Source organism: Styela clava, chromosome 14, assembly GCF_964204865.1.
Source record: "Styela clava chromosome 14, kaStyClav1.hap1.2, whole genome shotgun sequence".
NCBI classification, from domain to species: Eukaryota; Metazoa; Chordata; class Ascidiacea; order Stolidobranchia; family Styelidae; genus Styela; species Styela clava.
The window spans coordinates 5,625,605-5,653,250 of NC_135263.1; the positions used below are offsets into that span (position 1 = coordinate 5,625,605).

At 36.4% G+C, this 27,646-nt stretch overlaps 1 protein-coding gene and 1 pseudogene across 3 annotated transcripts; both read right to left on the reverse strand.

The window, feature by feature from the left end:
- Positions 1 to 1,161: 1,161 nt before the first annotated feature.
- On the reverse strand, positions 1,162 to 10,378 carry LOC120341280 (lysozyme g-like). Of its 2 annotated transcripts, none has more exons than XM_078119926.1 (9): positions 10,335 to 10,378; positions 8,799 to 8,858; positions 8,057 to 8,197; positions 6,111 to 6,296; positions 5,087 to 5,173; positions 4,383 to 4,496; positions 1,992 to 2,077; positions 1,614 to 1,680; positions 1,162 to 1,464 (listed from the first exon to the last, which is right to left on the reverse strand). In XM_078119926.1, the coding sequence occupies exons 2-9, from the start codon at positions 8,833 to 8,835 to the stop codon at positions 1,259 to 1,261; spliced, it is 924 nt and encodes a 307-aa protein (XP_077976052.1). In that variant the 5' UTR covers positions 8,836 to 8,858; positions 10,335 to 10,378; the 3' UTR covers positions 1,162 to 1,258. The 2 variants fall into 2 exon arrangements, with proteins under 2 accessions (XP_077976052.1, XP_039265697.2); XM_039409763.2 differs by lacking the exon at positions 10,335 to 10,378 and adding an exon at positions 9,583 to 9,648 and having other exon boundaries at positions 8,799 to 8,856.
- A 4,032-nt stretch (positions 10,379 to 14,410) lies between these two features.
- LOC120341599 (uncharacterized) lies at positions 14,411 to 22,742 on the reverse strand (annotated as a pseudogene). Its single transcript, XR_013480335.1, has 10 exons — positions 22,603 to 22,742; positions 22,051 to 22,191; positions 21,479 to 21,625; positions 21,127 to 21,267; positions 20,597 to 20,755; positions 20,116 to 20,202; positions 19,065 to 19,178; positions 17,772 to 17,857; positions 16,461 to 16,527; positions 14,411 to 15,661 (listed from the first exon to the last, which is right to left on the reverse strand). The product of XR_013480335.1 is annotated as an uncharacterized LOC120341599 (transcript).
- Between the last annotated feature and the right edge of the window lie 4,904 nt (positions 22,743 to 27,646).

The window sequence follows — 27,646 nt, forward strand, 5'->3', positions numbered from 1 at the left end:
ATTATACTATACGTCTATACGTGATGCGATGTAAAATTTTCTCAGTGAGACGATTATTCTATTCATTCGACGTCACATTTATCTTGTGATACATTGTCTCATTCTAGCGTTGTTGCAGAAACTCAGTAAAGCTGAAGTGTTGTGCATTTGCGTCATAGGTTATTGTTTTCACTAGCGCTGTAGTGTCAGAAAAAATTTTCCGTATCCTGTTTGAAATGAATTTGACTCCGACTCCGGTTTGTGAAAATTTTATTTCCTAAAAATTTTGATATCAAAAACTTTGGCGTATGCAACCCCTTATTTAATATACCATTAAGATGATTAAATAAACTTATTGCTTTCCGAGTTTCCCATAACACTTTGGTTTCTTTTTTATTATTGAAAGCCTGTGATTTCGGAGTACTAAAGAATATGACACAGACTCCTCCAGTGAAAACATTCGAAACTGGTTTTCGAACTGACTGGGACCCGATTGTATCATAATCGCTTCATACCTTTTCCCGTCTTCGTGCTCCGTATGCCTCTTGAGTTGTCTCACGCGAAACTGTGTTTTACTTAGTTACAGTAATGCAATATTTTTTGTCTATTGCAGATTTGTTAAATTACATGACGTCGCACTACAAAATATACTGACCTGCGTTTATATCAAAGGGCATTATCTGTATTATTGCGTCTTTATTAAACACAAATTGAACCTATCGTTCGTTTTGTTATTGTGTTGTTGTTGTTGTTGTTGTTAGCATTCTTTTTCTTGTCGTTGTGGGAAAACTCGCTTTTCTTTTTACCTGCTGAACCAAATGCTTCAAAATTTTCATTAATTAAAGCATATTACTTTTATTCATTTTAAAAATCGCTATCGGCTCTATGAAATCCGCTTTTTTGTGTATAATGACGTCATAAAAATTTAAAACTTGCGCATCTTGTGGCGGTTCTGCGTTCGCGATCTGGTGGTCAGACGAAGACAACAGTACGACAATGCAAATGATTAGATATTCCTACTATCTTGTTTTGGTTTTCGTGTTCATATATATGATCATTGCTCTCTTATTTGTCTATCGTATCCTATCCCTGCTATTTATATTATTAATTTTTGTATTCTCGACCGCGGTTAACCTGACAATACCAAATACGAATAGACATATAATCGATTTAAAGTAGTTATATATTGATTGATTTATTTTATTTTTTATGAGAGATTAACTGATCATGAAATTATTAAAAATTAAACAAAAATATTAGTGATCTACAACATTATTCCTCAGTAGCCATTATCATCGTACCATTGGGATCTAGCAACTACATCGTTTGCATAATCATTTCCAGTGGTGCCGACGTCCATGTTATTGTACGAATCGACATTCGAAACGCCTGCGTTGTAAGCACTGATTCCACCTTTCAGGGCCATGTCTTGGCTCCAAGACGGATGCTTATTCTTCACACCATTGATCATATCAATAAGAATTCCTAGAGAAAAATGTGATTGAAAAAAACATTGAGCGCGAATTAGTTATTGGTTCTCAAGCTGTTCTTTAAATTCCGCCCTTTGTCTATTTTGAAACTTTTTACTCGCCAACTGTACAGAGTCAGGTAATAATGAATGTTAGCAAATATACCTGTTCCCTGTTTAATGTGAGCCAACGAATACGGTCCTCCTTGCAGTGTGTGATAGCGATCGTCAACCTTCGAACGTAACATAATGAAAGAAATAATGGGAGAAGAACTCATGTATTCAAGTAATTAGAACTAGTCGAAAAGATCGCGAGGGGGGGGGGGGGGGATATCAAGAGCTAGTTTGCTCAATCATATGGTGAACCACTTCGCGTGCAATGATCAGTCCGGGTCAGCAATAGATTACCAGTCCATAAGCATTGACCTATTTATATTAATAAATTTGTTTGTGCACTTTCCGTTAATGAAAGAATTAAAAAATGAAATTAATTTTAATAAAATTGAGGATTAACAAATTTTTTTTTTTGGCGATATGAATATACCTGCATAAGACCATATCCGTGTCCGTCATACCCAAAGCCATCTGATCCAAGGACCTTTCCAGCTCGAGTTTCGCGACTGATTATTCCTGCAATAGTATTTGAAAATAAATTTAGAGTTAGAGCTAGTTGGTCTCAGTTTAGTTAACAGAATATACAGGTAACGTTTATTGTGCTAAGTAATATGGGCAATTAAAATATAAATGATTTCAAACGCATTGGAGTATTATGCCCATCATCTACGGCATAGGTTCTCAAAGTGCTCCGTACGGAGCCTCAGGGCTCCGCGAGAGGAATCCAGGGGCTCCGCGAGCTATTCGATTACTTTTCAAAATACTGACTAATTTTGTAACTGTTTAAAGAAGCAATAACAGCTTTGATAAAATCTGACAACAATATGGCCTCGAAATATGGCAAAGAGGCTGAATTAAAAAATGACATTATTTATAAGCAGGAGCGCAGCCAGGATTCTTAAGAGGGAGGTGGTTCAAAATTGGAATCGGAAATTACCGCGCAACATTCTTCGCGATCAAAAAAAAACGTATAACGAGATTTCTGTTGTGTGAAATATTCAATCCATGACCAATGCGAGCATTTAACGTGTCTCGTCGTTATAAGGTAATTGTGCTCATCGTTACTCACGTTTGATTCGAGATTACTATTAGGATTACTAAAATGAAAGAACATTATTCTGAAATAACATAAAATATGTGATAAACTGCCAACTATCAATAAATTGGAGTCGTATTTTTGCGATATTGGGATTTGTCAAACTTGATTTGTTCTTTCGCACTTGAGATTATTTTTAAGCAAGATATCGCCCTTTAAAAAAACACAATGTCTGGGCAAAATACGAACAATTGAAATTTATTTTATTGCATTCGGCTCCGTCGGTAGTTTCAGAATGAAAAAAAGGTACATCGCGGATCGCGCGCACAATTGATTGCGTGCGGCTCCGTCGGTAGTTTCAAAATGGGGAAAAAAGGTAGGCCTACATCGCGCGCACAATTGTACTTGTGTTTCGAATTCGCAGTTACTACAATGAAAACCTAACATAACACCAAATTTTGTGATTTGCAATGTCTATAAAAGCGTTTTCAATCCTAGGTGACCTGCTGAAACCAAACGTGTGATCTTCCATTTTAAGTTTTAGTTTTAATATTTCAGAATGCCGCTTTTTAATCAAGAAATTTGAGTTGCAGATTTATCTCTTTATTAATTATTATTTTTAGCATTTCGTCGCCGATGACTATAATATGGTAACATGTTTTTCACATTGAACTCATAATTCCCCACGAAAACACAAAAGCCATTAACGTCGTCATTGTGTAACAATACATGTATATGCAGAGGGAAATTTGAATCAGGGAGAATAAACACCGGCGTGAAGATGTTTAAAGGTTCAAAAACACGCCATGCTGAGGAAAAATCGGCGATTGTAACAAAATGCAATCGCGCACATTATTAGCGGCCTTTTAAGTCTTCCAAACATGTCAAAAGGGAAAAGATTCGACCATGTTTGTCAAGTGTCAAATTTACAGCTTTAGTATATATAATTTATGTTTGAAATTTAGATTTTTTTATGACTTGTATTAACCCTTTCAAAAAAGGTTCAGCATTTAAATTGAGTAAAGTACTTTTAACTTGCTCAGGAATATTAATCCGAAAGTAACAATTTTAACATTTATTTTGGGGCTCCGTGAATAATAGTTAACCTTTTCAAGGGCTCCGCAACACCAAAAGTTTGAGAACCCCTGATCTACGGTATAAACATTAAGTAGGCTGATTCAAGTGCTTGGCTCTGCAAATCGAAAAGATTTCAATAGTTCCCTCTTCGAGGTTGATGCCCTGCGAGTGTTCATATTTGTTCGGAGACTATTTTCTAATGAAATTTGCTCAAAGCAATCCCGTGCTGCTTACTCACTCAGAAATGATGGATTTTGATCTGTCGTTGAAATAACGTTCGCCAACTAATTTGTCAAGAGTTACTGATATTATAAAAAAAATGAGTGTAGAATATCGCTTCAGTACATACGATTGACACAAGACTAAAGGTAGTTCATTTGTATATACAGGGTGTCTTCGAGGTCCCTTTACAATTTCAAATTTGTTATGAAGTCACTTCTCATTATATCTTAACCAGGTTTGTTGTTTTTTAATCCGTAATTGTTCGAGCATTTTTACTTCATTTAATACAAAACAATACGATAAATTCCCTTTGCAATTTTAAAAAGATTTAAGTTGATGAGTTAAGATTTTCGGGGCATATTTTAATCAAATTGAAGCAGTTTCTACTATGCGTTTTAGACCATGGTCACATCAACCTTTAGACCAGAACCGTATGTGCCCCAGAAAAAAAAAGGCGTAACGTTCGTTTTCATTATTCTATTTTACCTGCAATCACAGCTGCGTCCATGCACAAATCGTTGGCTGCTGTTTGAATTAAACTTTTATACTGAAGCATCGCGTTCTTGTCATTTTGTGCCATCTTATGTGATGAAGAAACTCCTGTAAAATAATCAGATACGATTTCTATTAAGTCATTTTAAAGCCAAGTCACGCGCAACACGCGCAGTGCCAGGTGTGACACTATAATCAGCGTAGAATTGTGCGCTGGCAGAAACCGGCTGATGCAAGACTTAAGACAGTTCGGGCCACTACGATTAAAAAAACAGCTATGAAGTGTTCCACAGAAGCGAAAAAACGTTGGGCACAAATATACACATACGACGGTTCCCCATTTTCTTTTCTCAACATTTTTTTACGCGGGCCACAACTCGGAACGCCAAGCCACCTAATATGGCCCTCGTCAACACTCAGATTTTTCTCTATTGAGCATAAAATCCTAATCCGACAGTTTATGTTTAAAAAGGGGCTCACGTGGGTAAAAATACACAATGTGTTTTGCTCTTGTCGCTGCGTTTAATCTTTTACAGTTTGCCCGGTGCCTTTATTACTGCAATGTACATGGTACAACGATTTTTTTGTTCGGCTCAGCTAGATGTCTGAAGTTGGTTATATGACCCACTGACAAAAAATGTTGCACATCCCTGCTTTATTGTGATTTAATATTAATAATAACATGTATGTACTCTTACCCCCAGATAAGCCATCTTGAGAAGCTGTTGCGTAAGATGCACCTGTTGTGTCAACGTTTCTAATGTTGCCATATTTAGTGCTTGAGCCTGTGAACAGATAATAATTCGGAGTAGATTCAGAATAGGGATGAACATAGTCGCATAATTATCAAGTCAACTATGGACAATGGATGTGTGCGTACATTGGGCGCGGCACCATTTATCTATCCTACATGCTTAAAAATTCTGCGACAGATCAAACAAATTATTGGAAAATGTAACTGGACAAGTTGTTTAAATATTCTGTTTGAATAGAGATAAAATTATATCTTTATTGACATACAAAGTGATAAAGATTTAATAGAAAACTGTCTCAGAAAGCTTTGTGACTTGTGGTAAATATTGAAAATTGAAAGGTTGTTTCCCGTTCGCTTGAAACAGGACTCTATTTAAAGGCTGATTTATATCAACGAAATAAAGTAACGAAAGATCTGCAACGACAACGAGCGTGAGTGCTCACTATCCAAAAAGATAATGTTACATTGCATGTATTCAAATAAATTAATATTAATTTACTACAGTTTAGTCACAAAAACTTCAAACTCAAATTTAACTACTAAGGAAATTTACTAACAGGAAATTGTTAGGGCAATTACAATACAGACCAACGATGTAACGAGAATATCGGTCGGAGACCGAAGACTTATCGATCGAAACTGCGGTTTCGATTCATGACTCTATAGTGATACCACGTGCCCCATCACTAATTTATTAATAACTCGCTAATTATACGACATAAAATCAATAGGCTTCTGGTCCGAGATATGATGAATGCACATGCAAAATTTGGAGCAGATTCAACCACGCCTTCGTGAGATATCGCGTGCATCTAACAGACAGACAAACAGACAAACACCTATCAACATACTTACCGATCTAAAGATCGATAAGTAATCAAGTGGTAAAGATATGCAAGGATTACAAAGGGTTACACTGTAAATCTGTTGCTAGCACCACGAATATAAACATTGAATATTCTACATACATCCAATTCCACCGCCTATTAAACCACCACCGCCAGACGACGACACGCAGCATTGTCTCTCAGATGGTCCGCCACATTTTCCATTGTAATAAGTTCCGTCGCAGTAATTGCTGTTGTGGTGGCAATCACCACCAGCGGTATCGCATTCTCCGTCGTTTTGTGAGTACATTGCTTCACTGCTGGCACCTGGAATTTGTATTTAATCGCTGATATTTATGAACGGTTGTTGACAGGGTTGCCATATTGGGTTTTTTAACGCCAAATTTGCCATTTTTGGCTTTTTTCAAACACGTTTGGCGTCAGAATTTCCGTTTGGCTTTTTGGCGTTTTTTTTGGTTATTAAAAATCTATTCTAGTGTTTATTATTAAAATCATATGAAATACAATATTTAGTGTGTAACAATAGCCTATTACCGGTACTTAGCTACTTAACATTAGGATTTCCCCGAGCATCGATTTCCTTGTTTATTATCTTAACGCTTAACCATACCCAATAAGAAATAATTTCTGTTTCTGCAGCCGCTCAGACAGATGTTCAAGCAGGGTTGTAAACATTGCCTCGTTTTTATAGTTTTGCGTGGTATTTGTCAATTTTTAGTTCTGTTTCCAAAAAATAGTTGTATAACTTAATATTCATTACCGGTATGCCTGATGTGGAGCCTTAGTTTAATTGCAGTAATCAAAATTTAGTCTCATGAACGATGTGTTAACTAAGCTAAAATTACTGAATTAGCTTTCAGTAGTCCACCTGTAAGCGGCAATTTTTAATATAATTGATTGTTTATAAATTTGAAAAATGAGAAAACTTTCAATAGTAAAGTACGATATAATGAGAATTTTTAAGGTATATCTATGTACATACTCTAACTAGAGACATGTAGGTATATCCCATACTGAAGCGGCGGACCTATATTCTATATCAAATAGTAAAATAATGCTGTCCGCTTGATATTTATTTTTTTTCTGGTTTTTTGAATTTTTTCAACTGTTTCATATAGATGTCAGCTTGACTGTATTGTGTTTAATGTAGATTCTGGTGCTGCCATTCAATTAATCCATTTTACTTATAAACTCTTCATCCCGCAGAAGTGGAAATAGCCATGATAGTAACCGAAAAACAACTTGTAATGGAAAAGGACGTTTGTTTGGCTCACTGAATGAACTGATGGCTCTACATCACCATCAGTATTTTTCCATGGGCTTAAAATCATGGGGCTTTTGTACTTAGTAAATTTGTTGGCTTTTTCTGGCTTATTTTATGTCTTGATTCGGCTTTTTTTTATCGCTCGGATCTGGCAACCCTGGTTGTTAATACTGTAGTTCTAATAATAAGACGTTCTTCTCCTCTTTTGAACCAGGGCTATAGAGTCCAAGTTTTGCATGTTTTACTGGAATCAGAGCCGGATTTTCAAACTGTTCACTGGGTCGGGAGTCAGAGTCATGATTTTATACTTGCAATGGTGATGAAAAAAAGAGGCAAAATTTTACAAGAACTCAAAAAGCAGTAAGTTTACTAAGTGTTGTTAACAGTCTTTTCAAGTCCGCTCGCATACGCTGAAGTTTCTGTTGCCAAAATTTGTTTCCTTCAAAAATTGAATTCGGAGCTGGAGTGTAAATCGAATTTTAACAACTCTGAGCCGGAGCCAAAGTTTTTTTTTAACCCAGAGTCAAGAATAGAAATCGGAGTCAATATTTTTCTTAATTAGGGGTCGGGCTTATTATAGTGTGACATGATTATATTCAAATCTGTGTGGTGTCAAACATGTTAAATAATTATCCTTCTTAACCAGTGTTATCACAGTATATACGTTTATCTAAACACCAAAAATTCTAGGATTGACAGTCTTATAAAAATACAAAAATTAACAAATGTCTTATCTGAGAAAAATTAGGGCGTATTTAAATCAATACTTGTTAGGAATAAAATTAATTCATACAAAACGTACATGATGCGCTGCACTGCAAGCAACATCGTCTGTTTGAATCTCCATCACAAAGTCCCGTTTCATATCCAGCGGTGCAAACAGCATTTCTATAATCTTGGCATGTTCCGCCATCTTTTGTGCAGCTCCAGTCACTTGCTGCGGCTAAAAATACGAGAGCTGTGAATGTTAAAAATGACTTTCAAATGTTAGTTTAGTTTTATCGTTGGGTATGTAAAATTTTATCCGAGATTAAATAGAAGAATTTGCATTTTTTGCAATACATTTGAGTGACATATTTTCTAAAGTTCAGTACGAAAAGCTATTTTGCGAAGTGCTTTATATTTGTTATAATTTCGTGAATAAATTGCAATTACCAATCGTTTAAGATTTCAAATCCATACATCTGAAACAAATAATTGATTAGCTGTTCTCATGCCCGACTTGGACTGATAACCCGGAAGAAATGCATTGATTCGACACATGGTTAGATGGTCTTATCTACTCCCCTCGTCTCGGCGATTATTATGAAAATTCCATTATCCTACTCGATGTAAACTTGTTAGGAGTTTAGATTTCATCGGTGTTCGGCATGAAACATGATAACTGACACTCTGACACTAAATTTAACCTGGAGGTAATCGTTCACTACATGTCGAAATCCCCACAGAACTATATATACTTGATTTTTTGCAATTATTACGAATAAAAATAAACACATACGGTAAGTGGATATCAAATATCATTTCAATATTAAATTACTCACCTAATCCAATCAAAGCCAGGACAACTACAATCTTCATTGTTGTTATCTAGTTATTATTCTCTAAATTTAAAAAATATATATAAAATAGATAATTGTTTATTACAGCATACTAATGGCAACAACAGCAATAAAAGAAACTTTTTCGACACGCCAAACTTCATGTAATCTTTTCCTAACAAACTCGATTGAAATTTGGGTTTTGAATCTCGTGTCCACCATCTCGCCTAGGGCGTAAATTATGCAACGCCGGATTGCAAAGATTCATTCCAGATTCCTGTCATTGCAAAGTGCAAAGCATTGTTCATGACGTAAGGCGTATGAATATCTCGCTAATAAAAAATTGGGTATTCCCGTAGTGTGTGTACCAGGTTATGGTTAAGCCATAATTTTATTCCTATTTTCCTTATTTTTTTTAGTTCTATTACGAGTTCGGAGACTGTCTGTGTTAGCCAAGTGAATAGAGCCCCTGCCCATATAGACCTCAGTCCCATTACACAACTTGATGTAAAGTAGGCGAACAAAAGTTAGTTATTCACCTCCATATAGGTACACACACTTCTGGAGCGCCAAAAATTACAGTATGTCTTCGAGCGTTTACAGACAAGTAGGGCTTCTTTATTCATTTATTAGTATTTTTTAATTAAATCGAAACGTAAAAGCCAAAAACTGAAATTTTATCTCAGTCGCTTCAGCTTATGATTTCAATGTATTTCGGATTAGATATATCATTCCGTTATTTATTTTCACGGTATGTTTACAAAAGCAGATAACAAGCTAATAATACCTTGAAAACAAGTCTGAGACCGACCATCTGTTGCACGTAGGCAAAATGTTGTGGAAAATTATTAAATATAGTTTGCTGTTATATAAGAATATATATATATATTAGTTATATAAGAATACTGTTTTCATCAAGCAAATATCGTGTGCGTGCGGACCAGCTATCGCTGTGGGAACCTGCGTGCCTTGCATAAATATTGATGAAGTTGTTTTAGTAATTTATGCTGTCACGAATGTATATTACGCACGTGCATTTGAAGTCGGTTTCTTTTATATCATTTAATACCCGTGGGTAGCGCGATTGGCGCATCGTAGCCTACTAAGCGTGAGGAACAAGCTAGCCTTCTCCTCTCTGAGTGAGTCTGATTACCCTGTGCGGGTTGGAATACCGTCGGGTTAAAGGTTGCTGGATTTTTTGTGGTAGTAGGGTTGACCAAGTTTTCGCTGGTTGGTTACAGCTTCCTCCACGTCAATCCCATGAATCTGAAACAAATCACTGGTTAATTATTCCCATAGCCGACATAAACTGGTAAACGGGCGAAAGTCCGTGATTTGCCATTTGCTTCAAGCATCTTTTTGGTCTTCGTATCTCCCGAGATAAATCCGAAAATCCTATCCCTACCTGGGTATCCATTTATTGTACCTTTTCATTGTTATCAATGAATACTTAATTAATACACAATATCTGTCCATAGTCTATACCTCTTGAGAGTCCTGACTAAGGCTTGAAAAAATTAGTCGAATAACAATACATACCATATTATTTTTACTCTGCCGACCTTTCGATCAACGTTTTCCTTTGTGACGTTAATCGCCCCCATAATAGGCATTTGCACTAATGCACGAGGAAGTATCATACGGTTCAGTGTTCAGCATTTAATATTTATGCTGCATGTTGGTTACTAAATGAACTATATTATATTCATTAAAGTGTGAATAATATTTGTTCTACGCGAAATGAATATATACTCCTAATCTCTATCACGATGCACCAATGCTGAACCTGGAAGTATAAGTTTATTTCGGCTCCATAATCAGCATAATAGACGATAAAAATAATTGATAAAAACAAAATAAATAAATCTGATTATAAAATCGGGAGAGCAAACAAAACTTCAAGTAAGGTATAAAGCGTACAGATTTTAAAGGAAAAGAAATTGTTAAAAGAAGTAGTACGTGTTCGTTCACCCAAAAGTATTAAAACTAATTAAATGATACGCTCGCCACCGCATCTCTGATTATTCTTCTTGGTTCGCAGGCTTGAATCCCATGCGGGGATGATCAGATGTGAGAGGCTTGCCGGACTCCTGGCCGCCGTAAGGTGGTAGGCTCCCTCCACCGTCAGGTCCATGCTTCCGAAAACAGATAATCGGCTAACTCATCTCATACCCGACCTGGCCTGGTAACCGAACGAGAGGCCGTGGTTCGACGTATGATTAAGCCATCTTATCGACTTTTCTCCCATCGGGATAAATATGTAAATCCTATCCTCCTATCCCTTTTAAAAAGACAATAATAATAATAAAAAACATTGTAAAATCTGACAACCCAATTATATGCTCAAATACTAAACGGCATACAATGCTTTTATGGCCGCAATTTTAACATTGCGATTATTTTACCTGAAATTAGCTCGACGTGAGTGGGCTCCACTTGTATTTCATCAGCGAGCTTTGGAAAGTAGTTTAACTTTAGTTACGCAATACAGATGCTGCCAAGATTTACACTGTAACACTTATTATATATACAATTATTTGCTACTGAGCAGCAATTCACTAACACATATAAAATAAATGAACAATAAAGTTCACTAAAAAACCTGTTTTGGTTCCCGACCCTTGGGTTGGGAAACACTGACCTAGTCCTAGGGTACCGAATACCAATACCAGTGGAACAAGCCATTGTTTTGTCACAATGGTGTTGGCGGGAAATAATCTTTGCTACAAATTTATCCCTTTTTACGTACATTTACTTCATATCTTCGACTTGTCCGTAAACTCACACTTTTATTAGTAGACTATGAATAAGGGTCTGGCCACGCGAATATTTAGCTTAAAACCAGACGTTATGATATGAATTACATATTTATCACGTAATAACAACCTAAGATATTTTGTGCCCATAAGTATGCAGAAAGTATAAAAAATATGAACAAGAAACAAGCAATGCAACGAGAGTTTATAAGTATAGAGATATTAGTTTTATTGAATGAAAGTTAGACTTATTGTAGAAAAATGGACGTTACATTTTATACCAAGATATTTAATGACTTTCAAAGCACTTGTATACATTTAGAAATGATTCCTTTAAAAATAGAAATTCAAATATCTTTCACTACACGCGATAACATTTTTCTTGAACTTCAAGAAGGAAATTTCTATTTAGGCCATTAACAGACATCCAATTTCTGTGTATTGGATTGGCAATATGAATGCAAGTTTAACTTGATACAGAAAACAAGATTTGGAGTTAAATATCAACATATACAATAATCGTGAGGGACATTTATAAAGATTAGGAACGGCTTCAATTTTCCATGGTAATTTGTAGTTTTTTAACATCAGAAGTTGATCAGAAGTTGAGCCAGTTGATCATCTTGAATTTGAATCTGTCGATACTAAACAAAATCACTGCTGCTTCGTCCAATACATTAAACGAGAATATCGGTCAGAGATCGAAGACTTATCGATCGAAAGTTAGGGGATCCCCAAAACAGCGCTCTCACTCCATAGTGACACCTTGTGTCTCATAACTAATTAATTAATAACTCGCTAGTTATACGACATAATTCATCCAAAATCAATAAGCTTCTGGTCCGACATATGATGAATACACATGCATGCAAGTCTGGAGCAGATTCAATCTCGCTTTCGTGAGATATCGCGTGCATCTAACAGACAAACAGAAAAACAGACAAACAGACAAATACCTATCAACATACTTACCGATTAAAATCGACAAGTAATAACTGAAGCAACTGTAGCAGATTCAGTTGGACACAATGTGAAGTTCGGGTGGGCTACATCTTTTAGACATAACCATCCCGGACGGGAATCGACCCGTCGATATTTCGAAAAATGAGAGACTGGCATTATAAGACAAGAAATAGAAGAATCTAACACTACTGCATCACTGTTTTGGCCTAATAACTACTTATCTGCGTTATTTAATTTAAGAGGTCATCTTACATGAACATATTTCACACGGAAATACTTAATATACAGCTGTTGAAAATGTCAGATATGAGAAATATATTTAGTTGATTCAGATTTATTGTGAGTGCAGTCAACATTTAATTAAAAAAAGTTTTGACCGTATTTCGATGTTTGTTGCAATGTTTGTTTTTTTCAATAAAAATACGCAAAATTTTTTATGTACAGTGAATACCGGTGACATCATCATATTTACCTAATTATTAATTAAATAACGACTCCGGGACAGGTAGGCCTACTGGAAAAATAAACCGGTTCAACCAGTGCAAGGACATCATTGTAAAAAGGTTTCTGAGACAGCGGAATCTCAATTGTTTCCATGAATTTTAATTTAAAGCATCAGTACTAACATTACCTCAGCTAGTGACGCGAGCAGGAAGTCATAATATTGTGGAGGGAATAATATTCGGATTTACTATTTTTATTATGTAACGAGAGATCAATTTTGGAACTACGGGAGTTGTATGGACACGAAATACTAAAAGGTTTTTTCGAGAATCATCCTCGTTGTATTTCGTGTACCTTTGCTGAGGAAAACTCTTTGGTGTCATCCTCGTTCCCATTAGTGTAATTGTAATATATGGAAATATCGCAAGTGGCATTGGGGTGCGAATATTTCATACTAGGTATCAGGGGCGCATCCAGGATTTTTCCAACGGGGAGTTACGGTGAAATTAAAACAATGCACCAATAATGCAATTCACGACGACGTATGGCGTTTAATAAACTAAAAAGTACGCGTCGTTCACAGCAGCGAAATTCCACAGTTACGTGTGCTCGTCTTTCTTTGCCGGACGGTGTTTGGTGAATATTTTAAAAGTCCTATTAAAAACATCGACCATTAATCCGTAGTCAGCGTGTACTCGCATTTAGAAATAAAGCTTTAAAAATCGTGAAAATTAATTCCAGAGAGAACTATAACTAGCGGATGTCAGTAGCGTCATAATCGTTTATATGTACAAAAACACGCACGATACAAAAACATGTAGCGTTGATCGAATGCATGAAATGTGGAACTATTACTTGGAATTTAATGTTTATCGAGTATATATCTAATATTTTTAACGAAACATCGAATAATGAATATTGTTATTTTAAACAACATTAGTTTTGATGTCGGCCACCGAAACAATCATCATGACAAAAAAAATTCTCGGAATTTACCAGAAGACTGAATACTCCGTAACAATGCGGCATTTTTGATTCCATAATTTTGACATAATCGAAGGCTGCAGTAAATTTATTGTCACTGCGATCGTTTCGGCGGCTGACATCCCAATTATTGTTGGTAAACTATTTTAAAGCACTTTTTATTCTCTAGTAAATATTAATACTCATGCAACGGCGGATATATATCGTATATAGTTGGGTGTTTATATTTCGGAAGAATTGTGAGTTCACATCGACGAAGATGTTAACGACAACTATTAAATCATACTTGAGAACTGGAAATGACAATATACCGTATTAATGGTCCTCCTGAAGTATGCGCACCAAGATGTCGCATAACCTGAACCCTAACCTGGTACATAACCTGAGTTCAGGCTGTGCGCCATCTTGGTGCGCATACTTCAGGAGTTCCATATTAACTATTGTAACGATCGATCTGATCTATATATGTAAAAATTTTTATATATTTTTTTGTATAATTTTACTTTAAAAATAACAAGCGCCCGTACTTGAATAAGGGCCGGTTTGAATAAGGGCCCGGTTAGTGAGTTTGGGTAAAAAAATATGGGCCCGGGCTACAGAACGAGCAAATACGGTCGGTACCTGATGATTTCAGAATCAAATCGAATATTGCTTTCGAATCGAATCTCGAATACTTAAGAGATATATAATTGTATACGACTTTTCTCGTTGTAATTGATTCTGTCAACAAATGAATTACTGAAAACAAAGAATACATCTCTCAGACAGATTGTCGAGTGTTCAAACACAATAAGAAACAAGTTTTATCAATATCTCACTACAGAAAATAGTCATATGTCAGAATTGCGTGGAAAAATATGGCTTCAATGAAAAAATTGGGTAATTCACCTCGACCATTGGCGTGAAGTAATAAACAAGATGGCGGCAATTCGAAATTTTGCTCTGAACTCAAGTGCCCAGCCCTACTCGTTGACAAAAAGATGTTTTTGTTATAAAAGTTGCGCCGATAGAAAGGGAAAATCCTATTAGTAGGTTATAAATAACATGTTGTTTACGCAAAAATTCAGGTTCAAAACTCGGAGGATTGTAATAACAACTTTAGATATTTGGAAGTCAGAATAAATCTAAAAATGAAGTCATACTGAGGTACATTCAAGCGCGTGACGTCTCTCATTTACAAGTCTTATAAAACATTTACCTGCGCAATACTACACATAATTAGGCTATTTTATGAATGGTCTAAATATTGAAATTTGAATATCTGCCTTAAATTATAGTTATTTTACATATTTAATTGGCTCGGAAATAGAAATAATACTTCGTAATACACAACAGGTTCACAGGACCTTTGCCGAACCCCTGGTACAGCTTCACCCAGCCCCAAGTGTTCGATCGAATCCAGGTTAAAAAAAACTGAAACAATTATAAAAGTTATGAAAATTGCAAATAATATTGCATCTCAAGTGAAAAATGAAACTAAGAAAGGTGAAGTGAATGAAAAGCGTAACTCAGTCTAGAAACCATTTTGTTTCAACCACTGAGCTCTGGCGACAACATCGTTTGCATAATCATTTCCAGTAGTTCCGACATCCATTTCTTCATACGTGCGAACGTTTCCTTCTCCTGCGTTGTAAGCGCTTATTCCTCCTTTGTAAACCCATTGTTTACTCCAGGATGGATGTTTCTTCTTGATTCTCTGTATCATTGTAACGAGAATTCCTAAAAGGTATTGATGAATAAATATATTACGACTATTGTGACCAGTTCTAATATAAATTTTCAGGTGCCACTTCGGTAGGCGATCTCACTTTCTTAGCATGATCTCAATTGCATACTAAAGTGTAGCACTAATTGTGGCTTCAATCTCATAAAAACATTCTTATAGAATTCAGTTCCTAACTAAAATCACAGAGACCACACAACCGATGAGATGGTACAGCAAAATGGTTTTTCACTTGATTTCACTAATTTTCTTATTCAGTTTTTTTTTTAACGGTAACGCGGTTTAACTATATGGTGAACCACACCTCACGTCCGGGTACCATCATGTATGGGATTAGTTAGTTATTTGTTTTCACAAGCATGGACTTGATGGCGGAGGAAGCCGTAACCGACCAGCGATTACGTGAACCACCCTACGGCGGCGAGGAGTCCAGCAATCCCCTCGCACATAACTCCCCTGTATTGGATTCGAAACTGCGAACCCACGCAGAGTAATCAGAGGTACGGTGGTGAACGTATCCTAACGCTTAGCCCGATGAGCCACACCGCTAAACAGTATGACTCTTATGTTAGTATTATAGTCGTATTTCCTGATTTCCCAGAAGTTGAGAACTACAGTCAGCGTCGACATTCTGTTTGTGGGAGCCATTCTACGGCAACACTGTTCTGGTATCACGTCCAGACTCGTAAATAAAATCAGTATCAAATCTTTGAAATATTGAAAAGTGTAACATGTTGATTTTTTTAATTTTTTTCTACTTTGAAAATAAGAATTAAAGAGTATTATATACTGAACCTGTTCCTTGATTGATATGTTCTTGAGAAAAAGCTCCTCCGCGTAGTGTGTGGAATCGATCGTCAACCTTCCGACGTAAAATAAATGAAGGTTACAATGTATACGATGTGACGAATAAAAGTGTAAGGTATGCTTGAAAGTATGGTCGGTAACCACCGCAATTCGCGAGTCAAGACTAGTCACTGCGTCATCCAAATCTCGAGTCGAGTTCTGGTCCCGTGATCGAGTCAATCAATACGTGAGGTCTTATTGGTTGATAGCGAGTCAACCTTCTCTATTCAGATGGCCTGAGTCACATCAAGTTTTCGATAAATGAAAACTAGCGTCCAATTCAAGTCCAGTCAATGGCGCAAGGTAGATAACACGACAGACCAAGGTAATATTACATTAATATTTGCAGCCTTTCCCTTTCCGTGCGGTGGGCACGTATACGTACCAACGACAAAAGTCGCTAGATTGAGGCGGGTACGTTGATGTACTCCACTGTTTTATTTAGCAATCGGTCGCAAACTGTTGGTCTAGTTTTTCCGCGTTTTAGTTTATTGATAAGAAGTCTTCTTCTCTCGCTTTCGTTTACGACGGGAATTTTATTTGCGGCGGAACGAGCGAGTGTTTTTGAAATTTATGCAAATTTCGGTGTTTTTTGGGTGGTAATAGAAGACATATTATTCCTTCCATCTACCAAAGTATTTTGAGTTAGATCACGAAATTGCTACAGCAATATTATGCTATTGTTTGCCAACCACGAAGCGGTAACAGTAAAGGATTTAGCGAATATTTCTATTTTTTTAACACGGTTTGAAGTTTCAACTCCCAAGGAAAAAAAATGCCTTTTATCTATCCGGTTTGTTACTCAGACCACCACTTTTAAAAACACTTTTTTTTTTTAATCGCCAATTGCAAGCTCTTTAAATAAGCTTTCCAACGAGCCGTCAGTGGGCAGCAGAGGATTATTAGTTTTTCGTCAGTCGATCGATTAGTTGTGAGGGTACAAATGCATAAAATCGGCGTAGCAAATACGATTATTTAATAAAAAATGAAAATCGCGTTGAAAGGCAACATTTTTGGGTACCTCAGCCCGGTAACCAAATTTGGGTTTCCCGCTGCTGTCAAACCCTGAAGTACTTTTTCATTATTCATTGTAATATGTATATCTAGTGTGCATTCAGTATGTTGAAAAACTAAACTACAGATTACTCCTGAATTACGGACAAAACATTCACAAGATAGGAATTTATACTCAATTATACTCTTTGTTCAGAGGAGATCAACCTATTTGCTAATAATAATTTTACATTATTTATATCTTACTTGCATGAGTCCAAATCCGTGGCCATCGAATCCAAATCCATCGGACTTAAGTACTTTCCCAGCACGTGTCTCTCTGCTCATTATTGCTGTGTATTAAAAAAAATGTTTTTTTTGAAACGAACAGTTTATGCGCCATCTTGGATAAGCCAAACCTATTCAGACATTTCATCTTTTATGATTGAGTTGCAAAAAAAAAGCCAGGAAGAACTCAACAGAATTAGAAAAAAGCATATCAAAACACATTCATCGGAAAACGATAAGCGGTTAAGAATTGAACTTGTAACTGGACGAGAGACTGTGGCTTAACATATGATTGAGCGTGTTATATAGACTTTACCTTACCTGGATGAATATGTAAATTATGGTGGGCATGAAGATTTAATGCTGGGGTGCGCATGCGACTGCGGCCCGCAGGAAAAATTGTGTGGCCCGCGGAGGAGTGCGAATTTTGAATGGTGTGCCCGCGAAACGAATGTCATATTAGCAAAACTAGCTAGCAAAATTCTGTTGCAAAATACACAATGTTATAAACACGTGTTTCTCACTGAATTCGTCTAAAGTCGATGTGACAGTATGCATTTTTTTTATAAATGTATTTGTTTCAATTTATGCATGATGCATGCATCCCTAACAATGCGGTAAGACCAATAACAAAAAGAAACTTTTTGCCTGCAACTACTAGAAAGACTATCTTAAATAAAGATGCGACCCGTGGCTTCACTCAGTTACTTGTATCTGGCTCTCCTGTAATAAAGGTCGAACTCCCATGATTAGTGGTTAAAGCGTTTGACTTGTCTATGACCAATGGTATAATAATTTAGCTAGAGTAGTGGTTCCCAAAGTTGATTGACCGGAGCCAAAATTAGAAGCGGGGGTATATTCACGGGCAGGGAGAGGGGGCGCCCGCAAGGTCCGATACAGGCACGGTATGTATAATTAAAATACCCGGTATAATTGAATTGTTACGAATGTACAAGAGCTTAGACTGTGATAATGACGTAACACTTGGCATTTTCAGTTTGCAAAAAGGTAAAAACATAAAGTGTTAAACTATTTCATTGAGTTTGGCGGGCCGTATTAATTCGTCACGGGCCGCGGTTTGGGAACTACTTGGTTAGACAATGCCGAAACGGTAAGATTCTGGCCCTTCAAAATATAGCAGCTTCATGCATATCAGTAGTTTCAAGATTTGGTAATTTGGCTAATCGAAACTCTTTAAAAATCGAAAACCTTTAACATTCGAAGATTCCTAAATACGCTCAAAGAATCCTGAACATACAATTAGGCAAATACCTGCAATAACTGCTGCCTCCACGCAGTATTACTCTGCTGCAATCAAGATCTTGGATTTATACTTCTCCAACTCAGATTTGTCATTCGCGACCAATGCATAGGACGCTGGGATTCCTGCGTTAAAAAAGCAAAAGATTTACTTATAAAAAAGATCTATTTAATACACCGTGTTATTGAGTCAGGGGCTTAAGTCAGTGGTTCTCAGCCTGTTTTAGTTTGCGGACCGGTAAAATTTTAAAACTAATTCTGGAGACCGGTGAACCTTGGAACCAACCCAAAATGTCAATAACCGATGTAAGTACGTCTAAAGTATGCAATTCAAAAGCAGACAACTCAATCAAGAGAAATTTCTGCTGTCTTTCCGATATCATGCGTGTTTTAATACAGTTCCGATGAAGTTTCTGCAAGGCAAAGTTGAAAGTTGACTTTCACGCGATTTCTCTGTTTTGTTCTCGATGAGAGATAACAATAGAAGTATTTCTCACACAAGTAAGTTGTACAAAAATCGGCAGTATTTTATTGAATTTGTCACTGAGATATTCTTTGTCAAGCAATATCCAAAACTGCGACAATGGTACTCAGCCGTTCAGGGCTTAAAATGGGCCTCGGGTTCTCTGACCAAGTTTGCTTTATGCATCTATAGAAGGTAAAACTCACAAAATAAAAGGGCAGGCCATCAATGCTTTGCAGTTTTCAATTGAGATCTAACATTTTGCAATATATTTGGCAAACCGGCAGGAAGGTTGACGCGCATCGGCGGTTGAAACCCACTGGCGGTCCCATTGGTATCACCATAATCTCAGACAGCTGATTAGATTAAGTTGAAATGTTGTAATGCTAAACAATCTTCCAAAATATGGAAATAATAGTGCATTTGTATCCGCTTTTCAACAACGCATTTTTTTATACTGACTGCACAAAAAATGATACTGCTCGAAAAACTAATTATAAAACAGAGAGTTAGGGCTTCGTTTAATACCTCTCAACTCGCGATATTTTGCGGCCACATCTTAGTTACAAAGTAATGTTAAATATCATTTGCATACGTTACCTGAAGAAGATAGTTTGTCTTGTGCAGCTGTGGCAGAAGATGCACCTGTTGCTTCAACTTCAATAATTTTTCCATAGCACATGGTCGCTGAAAATAAATAGCTTAGTTCCTCAATGAAGTGCTCAACTCCATGGAATTTTAGACAATGAAAATTGCTAGGGTGATTGGATTTATGTGTTTTTAGGCAATAATTAAATCACCATGGTGTCAAAATGCAGCCACGGATTCAAAATCTTAAGTATGTAGCTAACAAGACTTTCCATAGACATTAGTTCCCTATTGTTCTCATTCATGCGTATCTTCGAAATGCATACGTCACACCTGTATAGACTACACATGAATAGCAGTTGCCACATTTTGACTACGTCTGTTCTGAACTTTTAAGCGATTTTATAAAAATTTATCCAACTTAGACAAATGTGGGTTTATTAAATTATTTTATTCTATAGACAATGAAACTTTTAAATAAAAATGTGCGTACATTCTTGACTTGAACCATAACAACATCGCCTCTCGATGGGTCCACCACATTTCCCGGTAACAAAAGATTCGCCACAGTAATTCGTCATATGCATACAGGTTCCACCGCCACCCGTACATGCTCCATCACTCTGTGCGTGTGTTAGCTCGTTGTTTTGACCTGAAATCAAAGTATTAGTCAACTTGGGCCAAAAATACAACAAGCATAAAATTGAAGTGAAAAAGTAGAAATACCAGATGTAGTTATTGTTTCAAAATTATTGCAAATAGCACTGAAAATAATGGCAAGTAAATTTTTGTCCTTAAGGACCCGGACGTTTTGAAGAAGGCCCTTTAGGCTATTTGGTTAAGTGATCAAATTATGTCGAAGTAGCCAGTTACATTTCGCGTTGAATCATATATTAATATTTCAGTGGATTTCAACCGAGGCCCGTTGGAGCAGGTGGTCACAGAGCAGGTGGCCAATATGTCAGACGCAAAACTGATAGAATTCTTTTACTTTGTCTTCAGTTGAATACAATTTAAACTTACACACGGAGTTACAAGAAGTACAACATCGTCTATTTGAATCTCCTCCACATTTTCCGAGCTCATACCCGGAAATACATACGTTCTTTGTGTAATCCTGACATGTTCCGCCTAAGCTAGTACAAGTATAGTCCAACGCGGTCGCTGAAATAGAATTATCAAAACTCGTATTTTACATTTTTACGATGTTTCATAATTAATAAACAAATATAATTGATAAATAAAATGCGTGTGAAAATATGGGTCTGCGGCCGATAAAAAAGATATAAAATAATCAAAGCACGTAATATGTTATTAAATGCTATGATTCCTTAATGGTGCACTGCACATTCGTTATTTGAACAATATTGCCCACCTCCAATACAGCATTGCCGCGCACTCGCGCCATCGCATTTCCCTGTTTGATATGACCCTCCACAAAAGTTTGAATTGTGCATGCAAGTTCCTCCGCTGTCTTTGCACGCTCCATCATTTTGCGCATAAGACGCCTCGTTGCTTTGGCCTGCAATATTATCATCAAATGTTTGATGGCTGGATATTATTGTTGTTATGACCACCTATACGCTATTCGGACATAATATGTTTAAGCTAAACGAACAAATACATTTGCACCGCTTGGGTTCAGAATGTGCACAAAGGTACATAATATGTCCAATCAAAATAAAAAAATACAGACAGACTTGGTATTTATAAGGATACGTTGGGAAAATTTCAAATTGAAATGATCCTACGAAAAAGTTTCCTTCTGTTGAAATTAAACTACGTGCACCGTTGTCATTAAAGTTTGATCTTTTTTTAACAAACCGAAGTAAGTGCTAAGAAGTATTTAAATCTCTCTAATATGTACGTATGCATCTAATTATAACGTAAATGTTTAAAGATAGATATAGCATTCGAGTTCCAATGACACTAAATTTGCAAACTCACATGTAGCACTACATGGTTTACAGCATCGCCTATTCGCGCCGCCATCACACATGCCAGTCTCATATCCAGCAGTACAAACGTTCGTTGTATAATCCTGACAAATACCACCGATGTTTGTGCATCCGGAATCACTCGCAGTGGCTGATGAAAATGAATAGTATCTTGTAGTTAGTAGATAGATAACTGATATCGTACATGGTTAGTCCTGTGGTCATACTATTTGGGCTATTTCACTCTGACTTTGCCAACCAATGGCGGTATAACCGACCAATAAAATCGTTTGCTTACGTGAGGGTTCACTCGATAGTGAGATGGGGAAAATGAGGTCGCTTTTGCAATAAATAGGTTTTTTAAATGACATTTTAAACTCAAATACATTAAATTTAAAAATAATCTCCTGCTCATATAATAATAAAATACATCAATAAAAGCCCAATCCCATAGAGATTTTGCCAAAGCGGCTCAAATCGTGTTTAGCATATAACCTCGAGAACAATATTTTTCCTTGTAGGAAAAAGCAAATGTTGTGCCGTTGTATTCTAAAAAACTCACCAAACGCCAGCATTGAAAACACAATTGAGGCATACATTATTTAAGAATTAAAGTCTGAAATAGGGAAGATTAATTTATATAAGACAAAAATAATTTGTAGGCAAGATAACTAATAAGCTTTCTTAGTTTGTATTCTGTACTACCAAAACGCGAGGGGTAAAAATAAACTCAATTTAGCTCAACGAAAGATCGAATTTGAACTTGCGGTTTACTTGCATACTCATTATATATACTAAACCTGTTTACCACGATAGATATACCATTGCCTAAAATAATAGCTAAATCGTAACTGTGCGTACACCAAGATGTAAAGTCAGACTGAACAGAACAATATTTTTTACGGTTGAACTGGCCTAAAGCTATTGAACCGGGAGACTTTAAGTTTCAGCGGGTTTTTAACATAAACACGACACAGACCTTATGCTACAGCCAGGGGGGCGTACGCTTCACACACGCAATATTTTGCGCACAGTATATACATACATGCGTAAGCGCACTGTGGCCATTAAGTCCAGCTAGGACTGGCAATGGTTGACCAGTTAACCGATTTTGGATGGTTAACGGTTACGATTTATATTATTTGTTTACTGACATCTCAGGTACGAATCACCTTCATACTGTAATATTTCAAAAATGATTAGTTCGTCGCAAATTCATCTCCCGTGACGTAATTCAAAATACTATCACTGACTGCATTGGTCGTAAGCACCAAAAAAAGTAATTAAAGTACTAGTATTGCTGATTATAAAATTTGACAATGATAAGTTCAAAATCTTTTCCCATTCAGAATATATTGTTAACGATTTTATTGCAAGAGCGTTTATTCGGTACTCCCTTAGTGTGTGTACCAGGTTAGGGTTAGACCATAATTTTATCGCGATTTTCCTAAATTTCCTGCTGATAGGCTTCCGTCCCTCTACACGTCTTGATGTAAAGTAGGCGAACAAAATTAGTTGGTACGCACACTTCTGGAGCGCCGTTTATTCAGTGTCATCGAACAAGTGTGCATTCTGTCACAGGAATATATGAGCATATCGACATTTTCGGGAAGTTGTGACGAACGTTTTGAATTAAAAATATTTCCGGTCGTGTTTTCCTCATGATGTCTCGAAGTAAAACTTGCACACCGAGCACTGAAAGTTTTCTCGCGTGAATTGGCGCTTCAGAAGTGTGTATACCAATATGGAGGTAACTAATTTTGGTCGCCTATTTTATATCAAGTTGTGTAATAGGACTGAAACCCAGGAATGTAAATGAATTTAATTACACAATCAGGTTTTCTAAAACACTTCCATTGTTCGAGGTGGGCCTACGCTGCATATATCTCTTGCAGTAAGGAGACCATGAAACTATTTCGATCGTGATATAATTTCGTGCGATACAAGTTTAATTTACGGGAAATTTCTTGGGAACCTTTAAAACTCAAATTATAACTTATTACGTCAAACGTTACGCTGCGGTTAACCGATTAGCCGTTTGAGTGATTTTCTGAAATTCCCAACCCTACTCACAACTTTTCGTACACTTGAATTCCAACGCTTGCTTTTATCCAACTTTATAACTCTATAAAGTTAACAAATTTTTAATTTAAATTTGTATCATTTGTAATAGTTTTAGTAATAAATCTCCATCTCAATAAAAAAATGAATCTCTCGCCTATGTTGACTTCTCTAAAAAGATTGTTTTTGCTTAACGTTTCACGACTATCCGCTTTCGGAAAATGAATAAATAAATCAGTATATAATCATCCTGTACAAAATTGAGTCACTCATGACACTGCTCTCCACAGAATAACGATGTCCGTATATTTGTTTTTACAATCACTCACCTCTTTCCATTCTGTAAAATCAATCACATATCGTCATCACGTTATATGTTGCCATCTTCAAAATAATGAGCTTTTCATTCTATTCTATGCATTGATTCTATAAAATGATAATAATGATTTTGCACGACCAATGATTTAAAATAACGATGTCCGTATATTTGTTTTTACAATCACTCACCTCTTTCTATTCTGTAAAATCAATCACATATTGTCATCACTTTATATATTGCCATCTTCAAAATAATGAGCTTTTCATTCTATTCTATGCATTGATTCTATAGAATAATAGTAATGATCCGCACGACCAATGACATAATATAACACACGAAACGTATGATTAACAGTTTTGTTAGGTTATTCTTCATGCTGTTATCGTTTTTTGTTGACACCTTGGCCAATAGATATGAAATAACCGATAGATTAAGATGGATGTGGCCCATAATAGCTATTTATTTTATAGTTTCTGCACTCAATGGAGTCCGTTGGCTGATCCCGAATTCCGTAATTAAATTTGCGCCATCACGTTGATTTTTCTGTATTCGATTCTGGCGAGTTCGTAATCAATCAACAGTTTTCAGACGAAAGTATTTCGTGTCCATACAACTCTCATTGTTCCTGCATTGATCTCTCGTTACATAATAAAAAAAGTAAATCTGATTATTATCCTCTCCGCGATATTATGAATTCATGCCCACGTCACTGGCTGACGTAATTTTAGTACTGATGCTTTAGAATTTATTTCATGACACCGCTCACGGAAAATACCGGTGTCCAATTTACAATCATTCATCTCTTTTTATTCTGTAGAATCAATCACATATCATCATCACTTTATATATTGCCAGCTTAAAAAATAATGAGCCTTTCATTCTGATCTATTCATTGATCAAATCAAATAATAGTAATGATTACTGCATGACCAATGACATAATATAAGACTCAAAACGTGTTATTCAGAGTTTAAATATAATAATAAAGCATTTCATAACTCTAGTTACTTCCGCGACAACCTTGATAACGGTCCGCCAAATATATTCCAATATAAATATATTATAAGCAAATTGACGACATGTCCATTAATTCTATGATTTTTTAACTCTTATTGATTCGTAGTACCGGTATTCGCCTAACAACCAAACTTGGTGAGAGGTCCTCTGCCCATTTAAGCTCTGAACGGCGGGTGTTTGTTAAGTCTATGTTCTATGACCTCACAACGGAGGAATTTGATAGCACGTAGTACTAGGGTTGGTATTTCGGAGCCAGTTTTTAAAATCCCGGTATTGAGCCGTATAATCCCGGGATTAAGTAAAAGATTGAAACAATTTGCATGACAATAAAATCACGTATTCATTTCATGTAATATCGACACATAAATATTATAGCATCTAGGGCAGTGGTTTCCAATCTTTCATATCGCGGAACACTATTTAGCTATTTAAATATTCGCGGCACACCTATCACAAAACACGAACATTTTCTGCTCATAAAAAGTGCGATAGTCGAACGCAAACAAATGGTTAATAGTTGAAACTGTTTTCTTACATTATTGTAAACGAGAGCGTCTTCGGAGCACCTCGCATTATTGTAAACGTTGCGCGGCCACACGGGTAATACGTGGCCTTCAAACGCGCCATCGATCACGCGCTTAGGTTTTGCTCGCGGTTCTACTTTACGCTCTTATTATTATCACATGTATTGTCACTTTTTCCCAACTTAATTCATTTTTGTTACAATTCAATATGTTTCTCGTCAAATCCACCACGCTTTCGTGAAATAGTGCAACTTACTAAATTTATGAAGGTTTTATTAAGTTTCATTGCATCAGTGTGTTGACAACCACGCGTTTCGCCAGATAGCTGGCGTGATTACAGATCAGGTGGGCAAATTAATAATTTTCATCGAATCGAGTAATTTGTACGAATTGTCGAATATTGGGTTGAATTCGGGATTTTATTCCGGTTTTTTATCTTTTGGGTCGGCTTCGATCTTTTTGTCACAGTTTGTAAATTAACTGTCTTAATTTTAAGCTAAAAATATTATTTTTTGACGCCGGAATGCGTATATTTATGAGGACGATAGTTGACATTCTTGATTTTACTTTTCTATTGTGGCTGTTTTATTTTCGTATTAAATAGTGAATAAAAAGCCTGCAAAGTCATTGCGTGAATCCTGAATACTATTTCGAGTTCAAATTATGATTAAATAAGTCGGCAATAATGGCAAATCTACTAATAAAATAATAATTCCTTGGTAAAATTTTGCATAATAATTCCACTTAGTCTGACAGACTCAAACCCTAAGCGTAGATGGCTTAAATATTATGGTATAACCTACAATTTTTGAGAATAAATCCCAGGATTTTTAGGAAATAATTGCTTGATCGAGATTGAAAAAACAGTCCAAACCCGGGGTTTCCCGGGGTCCCAACCCTACATAGCACGGTACCTGATTGAAAAATTCTCAGTTCGCACTTTCCGTAATTTGACAGTAGGCTTATAATTTAGCGAGGTTTGATAGTAAAATGGAGGCAAACAAACAGCAAAATATTAAATTTGAAGGTCCGCCGGTCCGCAAAAATTATTTTGAAAGTTTACCGGTCCGCGAACTGAAAAAGTTAAGAACCACTTCTATCAACATATTAATATGTATAGTGAAAGACATTTGAATTTCGATTTAATTATTATTTACAAATTTTATATAAGTTCAAGGGATTGTAAATGTTGTTACCGAATGCTACGTCCATTTTTTACATTAATTCAGACTTGCATTTAGTCACTATGTAAAACCAGTGGCTCTTTACTGATTAACTTTGATCTTATTCGTATTGCTTATTCCTTGTTCCAGTCAGCCGTGTCGCTGCTGAATTATAGATACAGATATACCGAAGAAACAATCTTATTGAAAAACAATCAACTTGAAAATGCGGTGACAGCACATTTGAACCTACGTACATTTGAACCCGTACATCTGAACCCGTAATTTGAACCCAGGACAATTGCACCTGTATACTATTGCACCTATGGACATTTGCACCTACGGACATTTGAACCCATACATTTCCACCCATGGATTTTAGCACCCGCATATAGATTGAACCCGCGGACATTTGAACCCGTGTACGTTTGCACCCGCGTACATTTGAACCCATGTACATTTGCACCCGCGGACATTTGAACCCGTGGACGTTTGCACCCGCGTACATTTGAACCCATGTAC

What these genes read in the sequence shown, in the direction of transcription:
- LOC120341280 (XM_078119926.1), bottom strand. Translation starts at nt 8,835, where the DNA reads ATGAAGATTGTAGTTGTCCTGGCTTTGATTGGATTAG. An exon ending in CCTGGCTTTGATTGGATTAG is followed by an intron (nt 8,198 to 8,798) that starts GTGAGTAATTTA and finishes TCGTATTTTTAG; the next exon opens with CCGCAGCAAGTGACTGGAGC. An exon ending in CTTGCAGTGCAGCGCATCAT is followed by an intron (nt 6,297 to 8,056) that starts GTACGTTTTGTA and finishes TACAAATTCCAG; the next exon opens with GTGCCAGCAGTGAAGCAATG.